Below are 14,911 nucleotides of genomic sequence, written 5' to 3' on the forward strand. Positions count from 1 at the left end.
AGATGAGGGGGTCTAGAAATTATGTCACATGATGTGCAGGGAGGAAATGGAGACTGTTATCCTGGAGAAGATGAGAGCTCTCTTCCAAGCATTTGAAAGGCTATCGTGTGTTATGGTCAACCAATCTCATCTAGAGGTTCATTCATTCATTCATTTAGCGTTTACTCACTGCCAGCTATGTTCAACATGTGTCAAGCATGATGGGCATCAGAGGCCTATAATCTCCCAGGAAAGACAGACACACACACACAAGTTCCACAAGGCAAGACAGGTTGACAGAAGGGACTTGTAAGGGAGACTTGCTCATGACCACAGAGGCCTGCCAAGGCCTTGCTGATGAGGCAGCTTCAGTGGTGGTGGGTGGGGAAGGCAGACGCTCAGGACTGGGGAACAGCACCGGCCAAGGTCCAAAATACTCGCATGCATGGAATGTCTGGTAGTCGTAAGTAGGGGGTTGTGGATAGTGTGGTATGGCAGGGGTGTGTTGAATGCCAAAGATGGCATTTGCTGCAGGAACACAGATTTAAAGTCCATGCCAAGATGTTTGCACTTAATATGGTAGACGACAGAGAATGTAATGACATCGGTTAACCCCTCCTTGAGCAAGTTAACCCTGGAGGAGGGAAGCAGAACTGAGGAAACCAGGACATGAGCTATTATTGCAACATGTCAGAGCAGACAGAAGCCTGAGCCAGGACACAGGGAGATTAGATTGACCAGACAAAAGTAGGATCAATGAAGGATGCTTGGGCAAGGGTGATTTGGGATAAAAATAAACAACCATCTTTTTAATAATTGGAGCTCTTCAACTTTGACAGGGGCTGGGTGACCATCTGTCAGAGATGTTGTAGAAAGGACAGTTGCATGGACAGGCTGGTCGGAGACCACAGAGTTGAACATTCCTTACTGATGCTGAGAATCTGGGATTACCCCTCATTTTATAGAGTGATGATTTTTTCATGAGAAGGTGTATTTTGTATTTTAATATCACTAATGAATGGAGTACTGAATCTGTGGAATAACTAATTCTTGACTTTGAGATTCTGTACTAAGTGTATTAGTTACTAGGGCTCCCATAACAAATTACCACAAACTCGGTGGCTTAAACAACAGAAATGTATCGTCTCCCAGTTCTGGAGGCTGGAGGTCCAAAGTCGAGGTATCGGCAGGGTTGTTCCTTCTGAGAGCTGGGAGCGAAGGACGAGTTCCAGACTCCCTCCTTGACTCTCCCATTCTTATAAGGACACCGATCATACTGGATTAAGGCCCACCCTTATGACCTCATTGTAACTTGATCACCTCCATTAAAACCCAGTCTGAATATAGTCACATTCCAAGGTACTGGGGGTTAGGCCTTTAACATATGAACAGGGGTGGGTGGGTGCCAGAATTCAACTCATAACACTAACAGAAGGCAACTTCTGTCCACTCGTAGAATTAAGTCAGAACCCCCTAACAGGATCTCCAAGGCCGCAGTGCCCAGGCCACCCCATCTCCTGCCACGGTATCTCCTCAGCCCTGGGATGAGCCTCTTTGCCTGGAGTGGCCTCCCGTGGCTCTCTGCGCGCTGGTGCTCTGGTCCCCTCTTTTCTTCCTCAGTCCAATTCAGACCCTCTGGAATAATCTGAAATCCTGTTTTCTATCTTTGTTTCAGAGCACTTATAATTCATAACTATACATTTATTTGTATGACTATTATATGTCGAAATGTTTCTTAGGCTAGGACTGTGACCTAAGGGAGAGAGAATGTTTTACATCGCAACAGCACACATAGGGGTACATTTCAAGTAAAGACCAACCTTTCAGCCCAACCCCGTGGCGCACTCGGGAGAGTGTGGCGCTGGGGGTTCGGATCCTATATAGGGATGGCCGGTGCGCTCACTGGCTGAGCACAGTGCGGGGGGTGGGGGTGGGGAGCCCAACCTTTCAAGTAAAAATACTTGTGCTTACTAGATTCAATGCACTCTGATATTTTTTATTCCATTTCATTTTTAAAATTGTGGTAAAATATCTGTAACCTAAAATTTACCATTTTTACCCTTTTTAAGTGTACAGCTCTGAGGCCTGACCACATTCACATTGCTGTGGTACCTTTGCCACCACCCATCTCCAGAACGTTTTTATCATCCCAAACTGAAACTCTGGCTCTCTAACTCCTCGCTCCTCCCTCGCCCCAGCCCCTGGCAACTTCCACCTGCTTCTGTTTCTATGAATTTGACTACGCTAGGAACTCAATATAAGTGGAATCCTACAGTGCTTGTCCTTTGGGGACTGGCTTATTTCACTTAGCATAGTGTCCTCAAGGTTCATCCATGTGTCAGAACTTCCCTTTTTAAAATGGAATAATGTTCCATTGCATAGATATACCACATTTTGTTTATCCATTCATCCGTCAGTGGAGTCTCAGGTTGTTCCCACATTTTGACTCTTGTGAATACTGCTGCTGTGAACATGGGTGTACAAATGTAATATGTAAGTCCCTGCTTTCAATTCATTTGAGTATATGCAGGTACTTCAAAAAGTTTGTGGAAAAACAGAATTAAAAGATAGAGCAAATCTTGCCATGAACTTTTTGGATGCTTATATACCCAGAGGTGGAATTTTCTATTTCATCTTTTTATTTTTTGGTGGCTGGCCAATACAGGGATCAAACCCTGGACCTTGGTGTTATCCATACCATGCTCTAACCAACTGATCTAACTGGCCAGCTCCTATTTAATTTTTCAAGTGGTGATTGTGACCTTTAAATTAACTTTGCAGCTTTACACACAGAAGGTCAAGAAATAAAAAAAATAAAAATTAACTTTGCAGCCACCTGCAGTTGGAAAGCACCGTGTTCTAAGAGCTGTATTTCCAGCACCAAGCATGGTGCCTGGCGCTGCGTAACTAGTTTTGGAGGAATGTCAAATGAAGTAGATGCGCAAGGCCTCACGTCTCTGGCTAATTATATTTTATTTTTTATTTTTTCATTGCTTCTCTATGGATAAAGGCTACAGAGCTCCCATTTTCCTTTCTCTTTTTCATACGTTGTTCAAATGCTGCTATTAATGCCGCTGAACACTGTGGTTATATTGTCCTAGAGAGTGTACATCATTTATTACAATGACAACATTTTTTGGGCTCAGGCCATAAATTATCTCAAAATGACGTGGAATAACAGTCTGTTAAAATGTTTGGGCACAAAACCACACACTATTAATAAGGTTTCCAGAGATTTTTCTTCAACTTTCTCCATAGATATTTTCTTAATGCCATGTAGATTATACCTAATTGACTTAACATGCATATCCTTATAATTATTCTAAATTTTGCTTTTTTTAGAGTAAGATTTTACCACTGTGGGAAAAACATAGATATTTAATACTCTAGATTAAGAGTATAATAATGATCTTTATCATCTCAAAAGCAAGTGGACTGAGTTCTTAATTGTCTTATATGTAATTTCGCTCTAGTGGAAATAATATCTTCTAAGAATATCTTCAACTCAATCTCACAGCTGAATTTTTAAACATATTTCTCTTCTCCCGTTTCTGAATTTTCTTCATTCCCTAACCGTAGTAGTGGCCACCAAACATCATAACTTTAACCTTAAAAAAATCAGGAGTACTAATATTCTTAAAGAAAATCAGCTTCTAGTCATTTATTCATGATTATCACTTCCTTCCCGAGTTAAAAAATGCCACACCTCAGCTTTTTATGCAAACTAATCCAATGTATCCTAAAGTATAAAACTGCAAAGTGGAGTAGAAAGAGCATGAAGACTGGGAAAGAAGCCGGGAAAGATGGGAAATGAGAAAACAGAGAAGGGCAGAGATCCAATATGCACCTGTGTGTTAAGTCTCACCCCTCAAAAGCCCCTTCTCTATAGCACCTGCCTCTTGCCTTAGAGATGTAGAGGACCCACCCGCACTGGGCAGCGGCGACTCTCCTGCCAACTATCTTTGGCCATATTTCCCTTCCCTGCCAAAGTTCTGGAACATGCATGTCATGTGCTCTCCCTTTGATGTCCAGCAACCTGGCCTCCGTCCCCACTGCCTCACCAAGATGCTCCAAGTCACTTGGGAGCCCTCTGCCATCAGATGGAAGGGCCTTTACCCAGCCTCATTCTCCTTTGACCCATTCTGCAGGGAACCCCATGAAAACACCACCTCCTTGAAGTTTTCTGTGCTCTTAGCTTAAAACATCCTCTGCTGATTTTCCTGCCTCCCTGACTGCTCCTTTGGAATTTCCAAGGCCCTGCCCCAGCTCCTGCCTGACTTTCCATTCTCTTCCTCAGAGAATTCATTCACGGCCTCTTTGCTGACAACTCCCCAATCCCAGTTCTTTCACTGCAATTGCTCCAGGGCACTTCTAATTGGAGGTTGTGCTGTCCTCGCTTGACCTTCCCGTCTCTCCAGCTGTAGGGTCCTATAGCAATTCCCTCTGGCCTGTCCCTCTTCTCCTTGTTCCCTCTGACTGTCCGGGCCCTCAAGTACCTCGTTTCTGGAACGTTGCAGACACCCTGGGCCACTCCAGCAACAGGCCCTGAAACCCTCCATCTCCTGCAGGCTCTGGTTCAGGCTCCTCTGCTGGCTTTCAGGGCCTCTCTTACCTGGTCCCTTTCTGTCAGTCCAATCTTACTTCCCGCTTGTCTGCAATATGAGCCATCCGTTCATGTCACAGCAGCCCTCCTGGCCCGTCAGCAGGCCCTGCTCCTTCTCGCCTCCGCGATCTCTATCATTGTCCTCCCACCGTCCCTCATCCCTCCAGCCCCCCTTCAGCCTCCACTCAATGCATTTTCCCTCATTCATTGTCCTTCTTGTTTTCTGCACTTGGTCTCCCTAGGACAGGGAATAAGGTCTTAAACTCCTCCCTTCTGCCCCCAGCAGCTAACACCAGCCCTCGCTAACCCATAAGCAACTGTGCCACACACACGGTGACAGAGCCCCATCCCTGACCCTGCCACCTACTGATGTCTAAGCTGTGCTCTAGAAAAGAAGCAGTGACACCCAAGAGCTTTCTGACTTTTTATTCAGTTCTTATTTGCCCTACCTGTTTTCAGCCTACACAAGTTAATACCTACAAGTTCAGATTCTAACACGTAACTGCATTAGGACTGTTGGGCCACAAGCCGTGCAGGCCACGCGTGGGTAGAGCGTCCGGGTCGTGCGTTCTCCCTTGTTCCTTCACTTCTGACTTGCTAGCGTCTTTATTTACTTCAGGCCCTGGGCAGTAAAACTCCAGCCACTAACCCAGCTTTTCCATGTACGGGCTGGAGAAGTTACAAACTCGTGGATGCGTGTGTTTCTCCTACTCTGTTATTTTTGTCCTAACTCGTGGTCTCTTTCTGAGACAGAAAAATACAGATGTCCTTTGGTCCTGTAGTAAGTTGACAAGCCCATAACGTGGCAGATCCACAATCAGAGGCTGATCGCAGGGGGCAAGAGGGACACAGCGGGTATCTTTCCAGCATGGTGCTGGGACGTGACCCTCTCCTGAGAGCAAAGGTTCCAGCGGGTTACCGCCCGGTGCTAGTTCTCACCGCAGGCGGGGCCCTGCTGCAGGAAGCCCGCGCGGAAAGAGGGGCGCGCCCGGGGGGCCGTGGCCAAACGTGGAGTTGCTCTGGGGTGGCGACGCCGCCGACACGGGCTGGCAAGTTGTCCACGTTTGGTCCTGGAGCTGCCCGCAGGCGCGGGGACAACGCGACCGGGAGGGTGGGCTTCGGCGCCCGCTCCCTCCCGGCCTCGCCCTTTGTCCCCGCGTCCTCCCCGCCCGCGCCCTCCTGAGGGCCGCCCGCCGCCTCCCACAGCCGCTGGGCCCCCGCGGGCCGCACGAGGAGGCCGGGCCCGGCCGAGGGGGAGCCGCCCCGCAGCATCTCCGGGCACAGGCCGCCGGAAGGTCGCGGCGCGGACGCCCGAGGCCAGGCCCGGCCCCCGCCACCCCGCCCCGCGTCGCCCCCGCCACCCCGTCGTCCCCCGTCACCCCGCCCCGCCACGTCCCCCTCCCGGGCCGGGTCCCCGCGGCCGCCGAGGCCGCCCCCTGGCGGGCAGAACGGGCGCTGGGCTCGCGCGGCGGCGGGCCCGGGGTTGCCATGGCAACCGGCAGCCACCGCCACCACAGCAGGGCCGGCCCCAGCTCCAGCGCCAGCGCCAGCGCCGGCCGCGGCTCCGGCTCGGGCTCAGTGTGTGGGGGAGCGGCGGCGGCGGCGGCGGCGGCGCGGCCGGGCCGGGAGGCGGGCGCTGCCCGGCGGCCTCAGCATGGAGGACGGCTTCTCGAGCTACAGCAGCCTGTACGACACGTCCTCGCTGCTCCAGTTCTGCAACGGTGAGCGGCGGCCGCGGGGGAGGGCGGCGGCGGGCACCGAGCGACGGGCCGGGGACCGAGGCCCGGCGGCCGCGGGCGGGCGGGCGGGCGAGGCCGCGCAAAGTTGCTGCGGAGGGGCCGCGCTTCCCGCCGCCGCCGGCGCATTGTGCTGGGCCGCGGGGCCGCGCCTCGTCCGCTCCGGCTGCCGGCCAGGGGCGCGCGGAGCCCGCTGGCCCAGACCCGCGAGCGCACCGGCGGGGGGCGCGGGGGGCGCGGGAGCCTGCGAGGCCCCGGTGCCTCCGCGTGCCCGGGAACGTGTTGCTTTTTGCTTCCAAACTCACATCTGTCTGGAAATGACTGGGGGGAGAACTCGGAAAGCCAGTCACTCAGTAACAAAACCCTCCTGGCGAGGATGCACGCAGTGGTCGTGGCAGACGCACCCCAGGATCCACTGAGCTCCACTTTAATGGAAGCTCTCATCGGTTTAATGCAATCTAGGGCTTTTGAAGTGGAAAGCCGAAGTGGATCTGCCTTCAAAGTGTTACGTCTTATTTAGCTTACGAGATAATAAATGCTTTTTTTTTTTTTTCTCCTTCCATTTTTACAGGAAGGAACCACTAATAGCTACCAGTATGACATCTTTTTAAAAATATAAAATCCAACATGCTTGAAAGATTTTAGTAAGGTTGAAAAAGATTTCACAGCACATTGCATATTTTATCAGAACATGATGTGTGATAATTCATGCACAAAAGTTAACCGTACATTTTTCACATGTTGGATTTATTGCTTCATCAGAGGGCCCCAAAAGTTTGTTAAAGGGGAAAAAATGTGTATTTTCTAGAATTTGCTCTAGTGCATTTGGAGTAATTTTGAATTCTACACCCTTTGACAACTAGAGCAATGTATTTTGCAGTTGTGATTGTGATTTAGGGGAACTTTTCCTGTTATTCAACACCTGTTTGCAAATAGGAGGTGTCACTGTGGCAATAAAGAGTGGTGTGTTGATTCATCCTCTATGGTGCTGTTTTCATCTCTGGTGAAATTTGTCATCTTCTTCATGGCAGAGTATATACTCTGATAGTTTTTGCAGCTTCTAGTTTTCATATGAACCACTTGTGGCCTTCATTAACTTAGTGATGCCCTCTCCAGTGGAATGAAAGGAAATTTTTATTCTCTCTAAATTTAAGAACAGAACACCAATTCCAAGAGCAGAACACCTGTGTTTGAGCCTCAGACAGTGTTGAAGGCAGGTAGAATGTATTTGGTACTCTGCTGGCCAGTGGAATACTTTCTTCATAGTGTAGAGTCATGGGAACCGTTTTGCTCTCCAATAGGTTGAATAGATTCCTCAATTAATATTTTGAATAATTTCCTTCATTGATTTATAATTAATCACATTTGAATTATTATTTTTGATCTAAAAGGAAGATACAACCTTCTGTATGTTTATGGTAGAATTCGCCCAACGTTAGTTGAGAAGGGCATATGGCTGAAAGTTATATTAAATAACTTCCAGGCATAAAATCTTTTAAAAAATTAATATGTGGGCATATCATTGACAATTTGATTTAGGATATGAAAATGAGCCTATGTATTTTTATTTGAGCAGTTGTTTGGGGGCCTGGTCATTTTGTTCCTAAAAAGCAGTTCAGTCTTGAAGTCGATCTACACTCTATGAATATTTTGGTTTTCTGCCTTTTCCTGTTAATTGCCAGAGTAGAGATATTAGTATGGTATTTTACTAGTAATGATGTCTAGAAGAAAGTGAAAATCAGCTTATATATTATAGAGGTAAAATTAAAGAAAAAAAAGTCTTTAATTAGAATCAATAAGATCGCTTTAAAACACAGTACAATCATAAGCTTTCTCAAAAGATGTTAGCTTTGTATTTATCATTTTTTTGTTGTTGTTTACCTTATGAGCAAAGTTTAAAGCAAGAGTAGCCTGTAGGGCAGAAAAGAATGTGAACTGATGATGTCTTAGGCAACAGATGTTTTAATGTGAAATTATTCTTTTTAAGAGGCTTCTATTAAGTGAAAATATAAATGAATACTATTCAGTTAATTACTATGATGATTCAATTAAAGCGGATGATCACAGAAACACCATTTCACTAAGAACTGAATTAATTAAACATGTGGATATTTCATTAGCTACATTGGAAATTTTTTTTTCTTTTTCAATTAGAGATTTACATTACAATGGCAAGACTACAACAGCGTACTGCATGAACTCATACATTTCCCTATGTTGAGTACACTCCATGCTTTTAATAGAGACAGGAACTAAAAAGTTATAGTTATAAATTAGCTTCAGGAAATACATCCATACTTCTTATTTGGATGACTCATAGTTAAGTTCCTTCTGGTGAGATAAAGATAGAAGATAATGTATAAATGTGAAGGGAGAAAGAGAAAACTTTGTTCTAATGAATGAAATTTCTATCCTCCCCTTTTACCTTTTTTCTTGTTATCTCTCCTGCTTAATTTGTGTTGGGTGCTGTAAGGTTAGGCAGTATCTAGCTGCCAGAAAACATTCTCATCTTTTACTAACCGGCTTTCTCATGTAAGTAGAAAATCTGTGCATTGTTTTTTTCTTTAAAGTATTTAAAATCTGTAAAGTGAGCACGAACTTATTTAAATGCTTCGAGGAAAGCTAGAACAGTTTGAAAAAAATAGACAATAGCTGTCCTTTATAAGCCAATTTATGACTTGGGAAATACCATCTTTTACTCCGTGTTTTCTTTGATGCCTCCCTTTGAGGTAGGTAGTATTACCGTCCTCTCTGTACGTATGAGGAAACTGAGGCTCAAAGAGATTTGGTAACTTTATAAGGCCATGCAACTAGTAAGGGCTTGGAAACCAGTCTGAATCTTTTGTGTATGTATGTAAATAGTTTTATTGAGATATTCACATACCATAAAAATTCACCCTTTTAAAGTGTACCATTAAGTGCTTTCAGTATATTCACAGAATTGTAAAAGCATCACCACTATCTAATTTTAGGACATTTTCATCACCCGAAGAAGAAACCCTAGTGATTCCTAGCACTCAGTCCCCATTGCCCATTGCCCTAGCCCCTGGAAACCACTAATCTACTTTCTGTCTCGGTAGGTTCTGGATATTTCATATAAGTGTGATCGTGCAATATTTGGTCTTTTGTTCCTAGCTTCTTTCATTTAGCATATGTTTTAAGGCTCATCCATGTTGTAGCATGCTGTTCTTTTCCATGGCCGAATAATATTCCATTGTATGGATATACACTAGTTTGTTTATCCATTTACCAGTCGGTGGCCATTTGGGTTCTTTCCACTTTTTCACTATTGTGAATAATGCTACTATGAACATGCATGTACACATTTTTGTGTGGACATACGTTTTTATGTCTAGATACCTAGGGTTGGAATTGCTGGGTCATATGTTAACTCTGGGTTTAACAGTTTCAGGAACCAACCTGAATTTTTTGAAATGTAAATATCAAGCTCTTTTTATTACACCTTGCTGATAAAAGAATAAGGAGTTAAGGAAATGAACAAAAGAGAGAAAGCAGTGGGAGTAAAGAACAAAATGTTGCTATTTCATTCCTGTGAGTCCTTTAGATAGTTTCATCAATCACAGCTCACCAACAGGAGTCAGTGCACATCCTTGATCAGTTGCCATAGGTCATAAGAATCGCAGTGTTTGAAGGAACCTAACAGGTAATTTCATCTTATGGTTTACTTTTCCGAAGCTTTTGAGCTGTCCTCAGAGTAAAGCTTAGCTAGGAACACAGATGTAAAGCAGATAAGTGGGGAGAGGGCAGCACTCTGGCCATCCTCTCCTGCCCCCACCGTGCCAGGGCTTGAAATCTCTGCCCTTTGTGGGGATGCCAGGAAGGTTATTCAACCTGTGCTTGAGTGCTTCCAACAGACTGGAAACTCACTCTCTCTCCGTGCAACCCATTCCTTCCTTGGACTGTTCAGACTGTCAGCTCCTGTATGCAGCCAAAATTTGGCCCAGGTTTTGCCCCTTGGGTCCATAGAGAATAGATTTAATTTTTTTCCATATACTAGGTCACCACATTTTTGAAGACAATCACGATAACTAACTCTCAAATCTTCCAGCTAAACGTTAGCATTAAAAATTTTTCTCATAAAATACCATCTTATTCTTTTTTCATTGTTTTTCTTTTGCTTGTAAGATACAATTTTAGATCCTTAATCATCATCCTGGTTTGCCTCACCTACACCTGCTTCTTTTTGTCCCTATCCCTTCTTAAATTTGATACAACCAAATGTGGTATCCCAGGCATGGTTTTTAAACAAATAGAGCAGAGTATGTCACCTCTCTTGTTGTAAGATCATATTAGCTCCTCTGCTTGTCTCATTCCATTATTACCTCTTACTGATCTTCACCTAAAATTCTTGTCTGTTTTATATGTACTATGGCTAAGTCCTTCTCTTTTCTTACTTTTAATTACCTTTTTTTTTTCCTGAGGGGGCGTTTCCTCCAACAGGCAGAGCCCTATCAGATTGCAACACAATTATCCCTTTTCTAATGCTATAAATAATCCCAGCACTCATATAAAATAGTTCAGCCTTATAATAACATGGAGGTTGATCATTACTTTAAAGACTTGGAATTCTGGCTAACAGGATTTTTTCCTTCTTGCCTTGGAAGATGTTGTGAAAGAACTGATCACATTCCCTCTAAAGTCTGTACCGAGTATGTCTACCACTTCCCCAATCTAGCCTGCCTTCGCCTGCAGGTGCTTCTTCTTAGTAACCACAGCAGGTCAAGTCCACACTACCTGCTTGGTCACATTTTGATATCACTACAGTAATCTTTTGAGCTACTGCAGTTATTTTTTCTACTTTTGAAAAGGAAAACGATTTTAATTTGTAAGCATTTATATTTGGGGAGTTAAGAATAATAATTTATTTAAGAATCTTACACATCTTCTGACATCTATGACTTTCTCTTAACTAAGATTATGGTGGCATTTTGCAAGTTGGCAAATAGTTGGATTTAAAACAGGATCAAGGAACTCCTGTGAGGAGATTATCTGAACTCAACCGTATGAAGTATTTTCAAACCTCTTTTGCATTCTCATGGGATGACGGAGTACAGACTTAGACATTCTGTGATAGCAAAATCAGAAGAAAGTGTGTTCACGGAAGAGTGCAAAGCAAGGACCCGTGCCGTGCTGAGCGAGAATTCTAATCGGTACACTTGGTGCTCCAACCAGCAAGGAATTTATTTTATAGCCAAACCACAAGCGTTTATGACATTATAAACAAACCCAAGCATTTTGATGGCAAATTCACCAAACTGTGTTTAAAAAGTAATCATTAATTGGTTATTGCTAATTTCTGAGACAATGTACAATGTAAGCTTTTTCATACGTTTTCTTAAAAAATGAACATTTTAGTTGGGTGTAGGGTGGATGAGAAAAGAGCAATAACATCTTTGTTTCTAGCGTTACAGGCTGTTCGTGCTGCAGAACTAGTAGTATGAAAACCTTAATCACAGATAACATTGAAAATTGTACATTAAAGCATTACTCTCACTGGAAAGGCAATCTCTTTCAGAACTTAAAATCAGTGGTATTTTGTACTACTTACAAAAATCTCTTTCAGGAAAAGTTATTATTCCTCATCTTTAAAATCCTAGCTAATTAATAGTTTCTAGTATAGCAAAATGTTTTAAATGCCTCCAGACACATTAATAATAAAAAAGTATGGTATAAACTCTAAATGCTATATAATTATTATCAGTACAACCCCTCTCCCCCAAGTGTTGTGTTTTTCTTGCTAGATGTTTGACACATAAATTTAATATTCTGCTGAAGGCAGCACATTTTTTAAAAATTTCATTTATTTATTAAAAACATTTTTAAAAGGCAAGTCAAGTGAAGCAGTGGGATTGGAGAAGTAACAAAGAAATCTGTAACTGGTTGGGAGCCATTAGTCATAAACACCACTGCGCTTGGACCAGCCAGCCCATTTATTTTAATAAATTAGTGTATTAAATTAAATTTAGGACTGGGGATGTCTGTCAGTGTCAGCCGGACCAAGTGCACCTCCTCTTTGGTTTACTGTAAATAAATAGCTCTTTAGAAGAGTTTTCCTTTCTTTAAAGTATTTATTTTTTGAATTAAGAGTTAGGTAGACACACTTCCAATTTTGTTTATTCTAAAGCTGTACCTTTAGTGGAAAATATGGTTGGTGTGGAAAACCACGTTTGCAGAGTACTTAGTTATGTCTTAAAATGCAATTGTTTATTTATTCTGCCAGCTTTCTGGGGAGTATTTAAACTGTCTTTAATAATCTACCCACACTGCGTAGGGGCACATTTGACCTATAGGCTCGGCTGGTCTCCAAGGGCAGGAACTCCAAGCCCTGAGCCTGCCCACAGTGGCGAGTCTCCTAGGAGGCCTTCTGCACCTGCATTGGCTGTGCTGTCAGAGCAGGGAGAACCAGAGGGCACCGGCCCGCTGAGGGGTGGTGGCCTGATCACTACCCCAGCAGCACAGCTGCGCAGCCGTCACAGCACGGTGTAGGCCTGGCACTGTCCTTTGCTCTGCACACCCTCTGTGGGCGAGTTGCCGCTGTCCTGGACTGCAGGTTATTCTAATAACCTTTCTAGGATGATGGCCAGCACACGGTTAAAGATAATGAGGACACGAATGGTTAAGCAAGTATTCATGGAGAGGCCTTGAAGTCCGTTTGGCAAATTGAGTGAATATCCAGTGAATACCTGCAGTGTGCATGGGACAATGAAAAGTGGTACAAACACGGTCTTCCTAGGAACATGAGATTTTCCCAGCCATCATTTTGGACTCTTCTCCCACCTTCTACCTCAATGGCCCAGTGGATTCTGCTCCCCAAATATCTGATCCTCTATCCCTTCTGCTTTAGCTCGGACCCTCTCTGGTTCTCATCTGGGTTTTTGTTGTGTTTTTTTTTTAACAGCAGCCTCAAACTAGTCTTTCTGCCTCCAGTCGTAGCCCCCTTCGATCCATTCCTATATGCATTAAACAAATATTTGATTGCCCACAGTGTTCATTATCACACTGTTCTACGGGTTCCAAGGAGGTTCTTGCCTTTAAGAAGCCTACCTTGTTCCTCGGGACCTAGACGTCCAATGTTATTTCCACAGTTATTTGATAATGACAGTGGTAGGTTGTACTAAGATGTCTAAGGAACAGTGGTGCTGCAGGCCTTGACTGGGTGTGCGCCAGGGCAGGCCTCCTAAGGAAGGTGTCGCAAGCTCGTTTTTCTAGTCCACTCCACAAGCAGGGTGGGGTGAGGGTGGACACAGAACAGTCCAGACCCGGGGGAGTGTCTAGGAAGCCCTGAGGTGGGAAAGAACCTTTTGGGAACTGAAAGGAGGTCTCATGTGGTGTAAGGAAAAGCAGAGGAGTGGCTTGCAGTGAGGCGGGGTGGGGGATTGTGTGGGGCTTTGTGGCTGTATCAGGGAGTTTGGTATCATTCCTAGGAGCAGGGAGAACACAGGGGAGAATTTGGAGGCAAGGGAGTGATCAGAATTTCTGATTTAAAAGCTCCCTCTCCCTACAGTGGGGAGGGGAGGGTGGAAGTAAGAGGCGGTGGCAGTACCCCGGGGCAGAGGGGATGGTAACTTATGCTAAGGGGGGATAGCAAGGTTCAGGAGGCACTTAGGGGGTAACATCAGCTGGAGTTGTGTGAGGAGCAGGGAGAGAGTGGAATCGGATGCTACCCGTACATCTGGTTCCTGTAGCTAAGTGACAGCTGTGCACAGAGATAGGAGGAGGTCGCAGGAAGGACTGGGGTAGATAATGGTCTAGTTTGGGCTTGTGGGGTGTGAGAGACCTATAGGACATAAAAGCCAAGGTGCTGAGCAGGCTGTGGGGTGAAGGGTCTGGAACCCGGGGAGACATCTGGGCTGGAGATAGAAAATCTGAGAGCCATCAGTATACAGACAATAATTGATTGAATCCATGGGCATGTCACCTAAGGAGGAATAGACACTTAGACTGCTCCTCCTGAAAGACAAACCCGGTCACAACAGCCTCTTGTTTAAAAACCTTCAGCACCCCTCCCCTCCCCCTGTTGCCCCAAGGCCCTTCAGGGTGTGGCTCTTCCCAGTGTCAGGATCCTTCAGGCTTACCCATCCATCACCGTCCCCTCTCCCCAGTGGGAAGAGATGCCCTTCCTTGGTGGCTACATGGGATTTAGTATAAACCTCTGTCATCATGATGATCCCAGAGGCCTGTCATTGGGGTTTACTTTCAGATCTCTCATTAGACTATACGCTCCTTCTGGCAGAGTTTCCCTAGGATCATCTTCATGTCTCCTGCAGCTCGGCAGTGCCAGGAATGTGATGGGTTTCCAGGCCCATCTTATTTATCTTGCGGTGCTTCCTCACGCGCACAAACACCAGGCACAGTGCCTCACGTGTAACAGTGTACACTGAATAGTGGCTGAAGAGGAAAAGCACTCACACCACTCTTCTGTGTGCTTGAAATAACATGTATATATTTATTTATTATATGTCACATGTGTGTACTAACATGCATATCTACATGTGTGCATACACACCACATACCCACATGTACACACACATGCATACAGGTGACATTCGACTCTCCCCCTCATCAAAGGACT

General features: G+C 45.0%; 1 protein-coding gene across 9 annotated transcripts in view; it reads left to right on the forward strand.

The window, feature by feature from the left end:
* EML1 (EMAP like 1) overlaps nt 1-14,911 on the forward strand; it is a 174,943-nt gene that overhangs the window by 41,356 nt on the left and 118,676 nt on the right. For 5 of the 9 annotated variants that reach the window (XM_063091534.1, XM_063091535.1, XM_063091537.1 and 2 more), the window contains exon 1: nt 6,237-6,303. The exons of the other annotated variants lie outside the window; for them this stretch is intronic. In XM_063091534.1, the coding sequence (XP_062947604.1) occupies nt 6,237-6,303 (67 nt within the window). Of the gene's footprint in view, nt 1-6,236; nt 6,304-14,911 lie in introns of those variants that run through there. 9 annotated transcript variants of the gene reach the window in all.

The sequence above is a fragment of the Cynocephalus volans genome, chromosome 3, assembly GCF_027409185.1.
Source record: "Cynocephalus volans isolate mCynVol1 chromosome 3, mCynVol1.pri, whole genome shotgun sequence".
Lineage (NCBI taxonomy): Eukaryota > Metazoa > Chordata > Mammalia > Dermoptera > Cynocephalidae > Cynocephalus > Cynocephalus volans.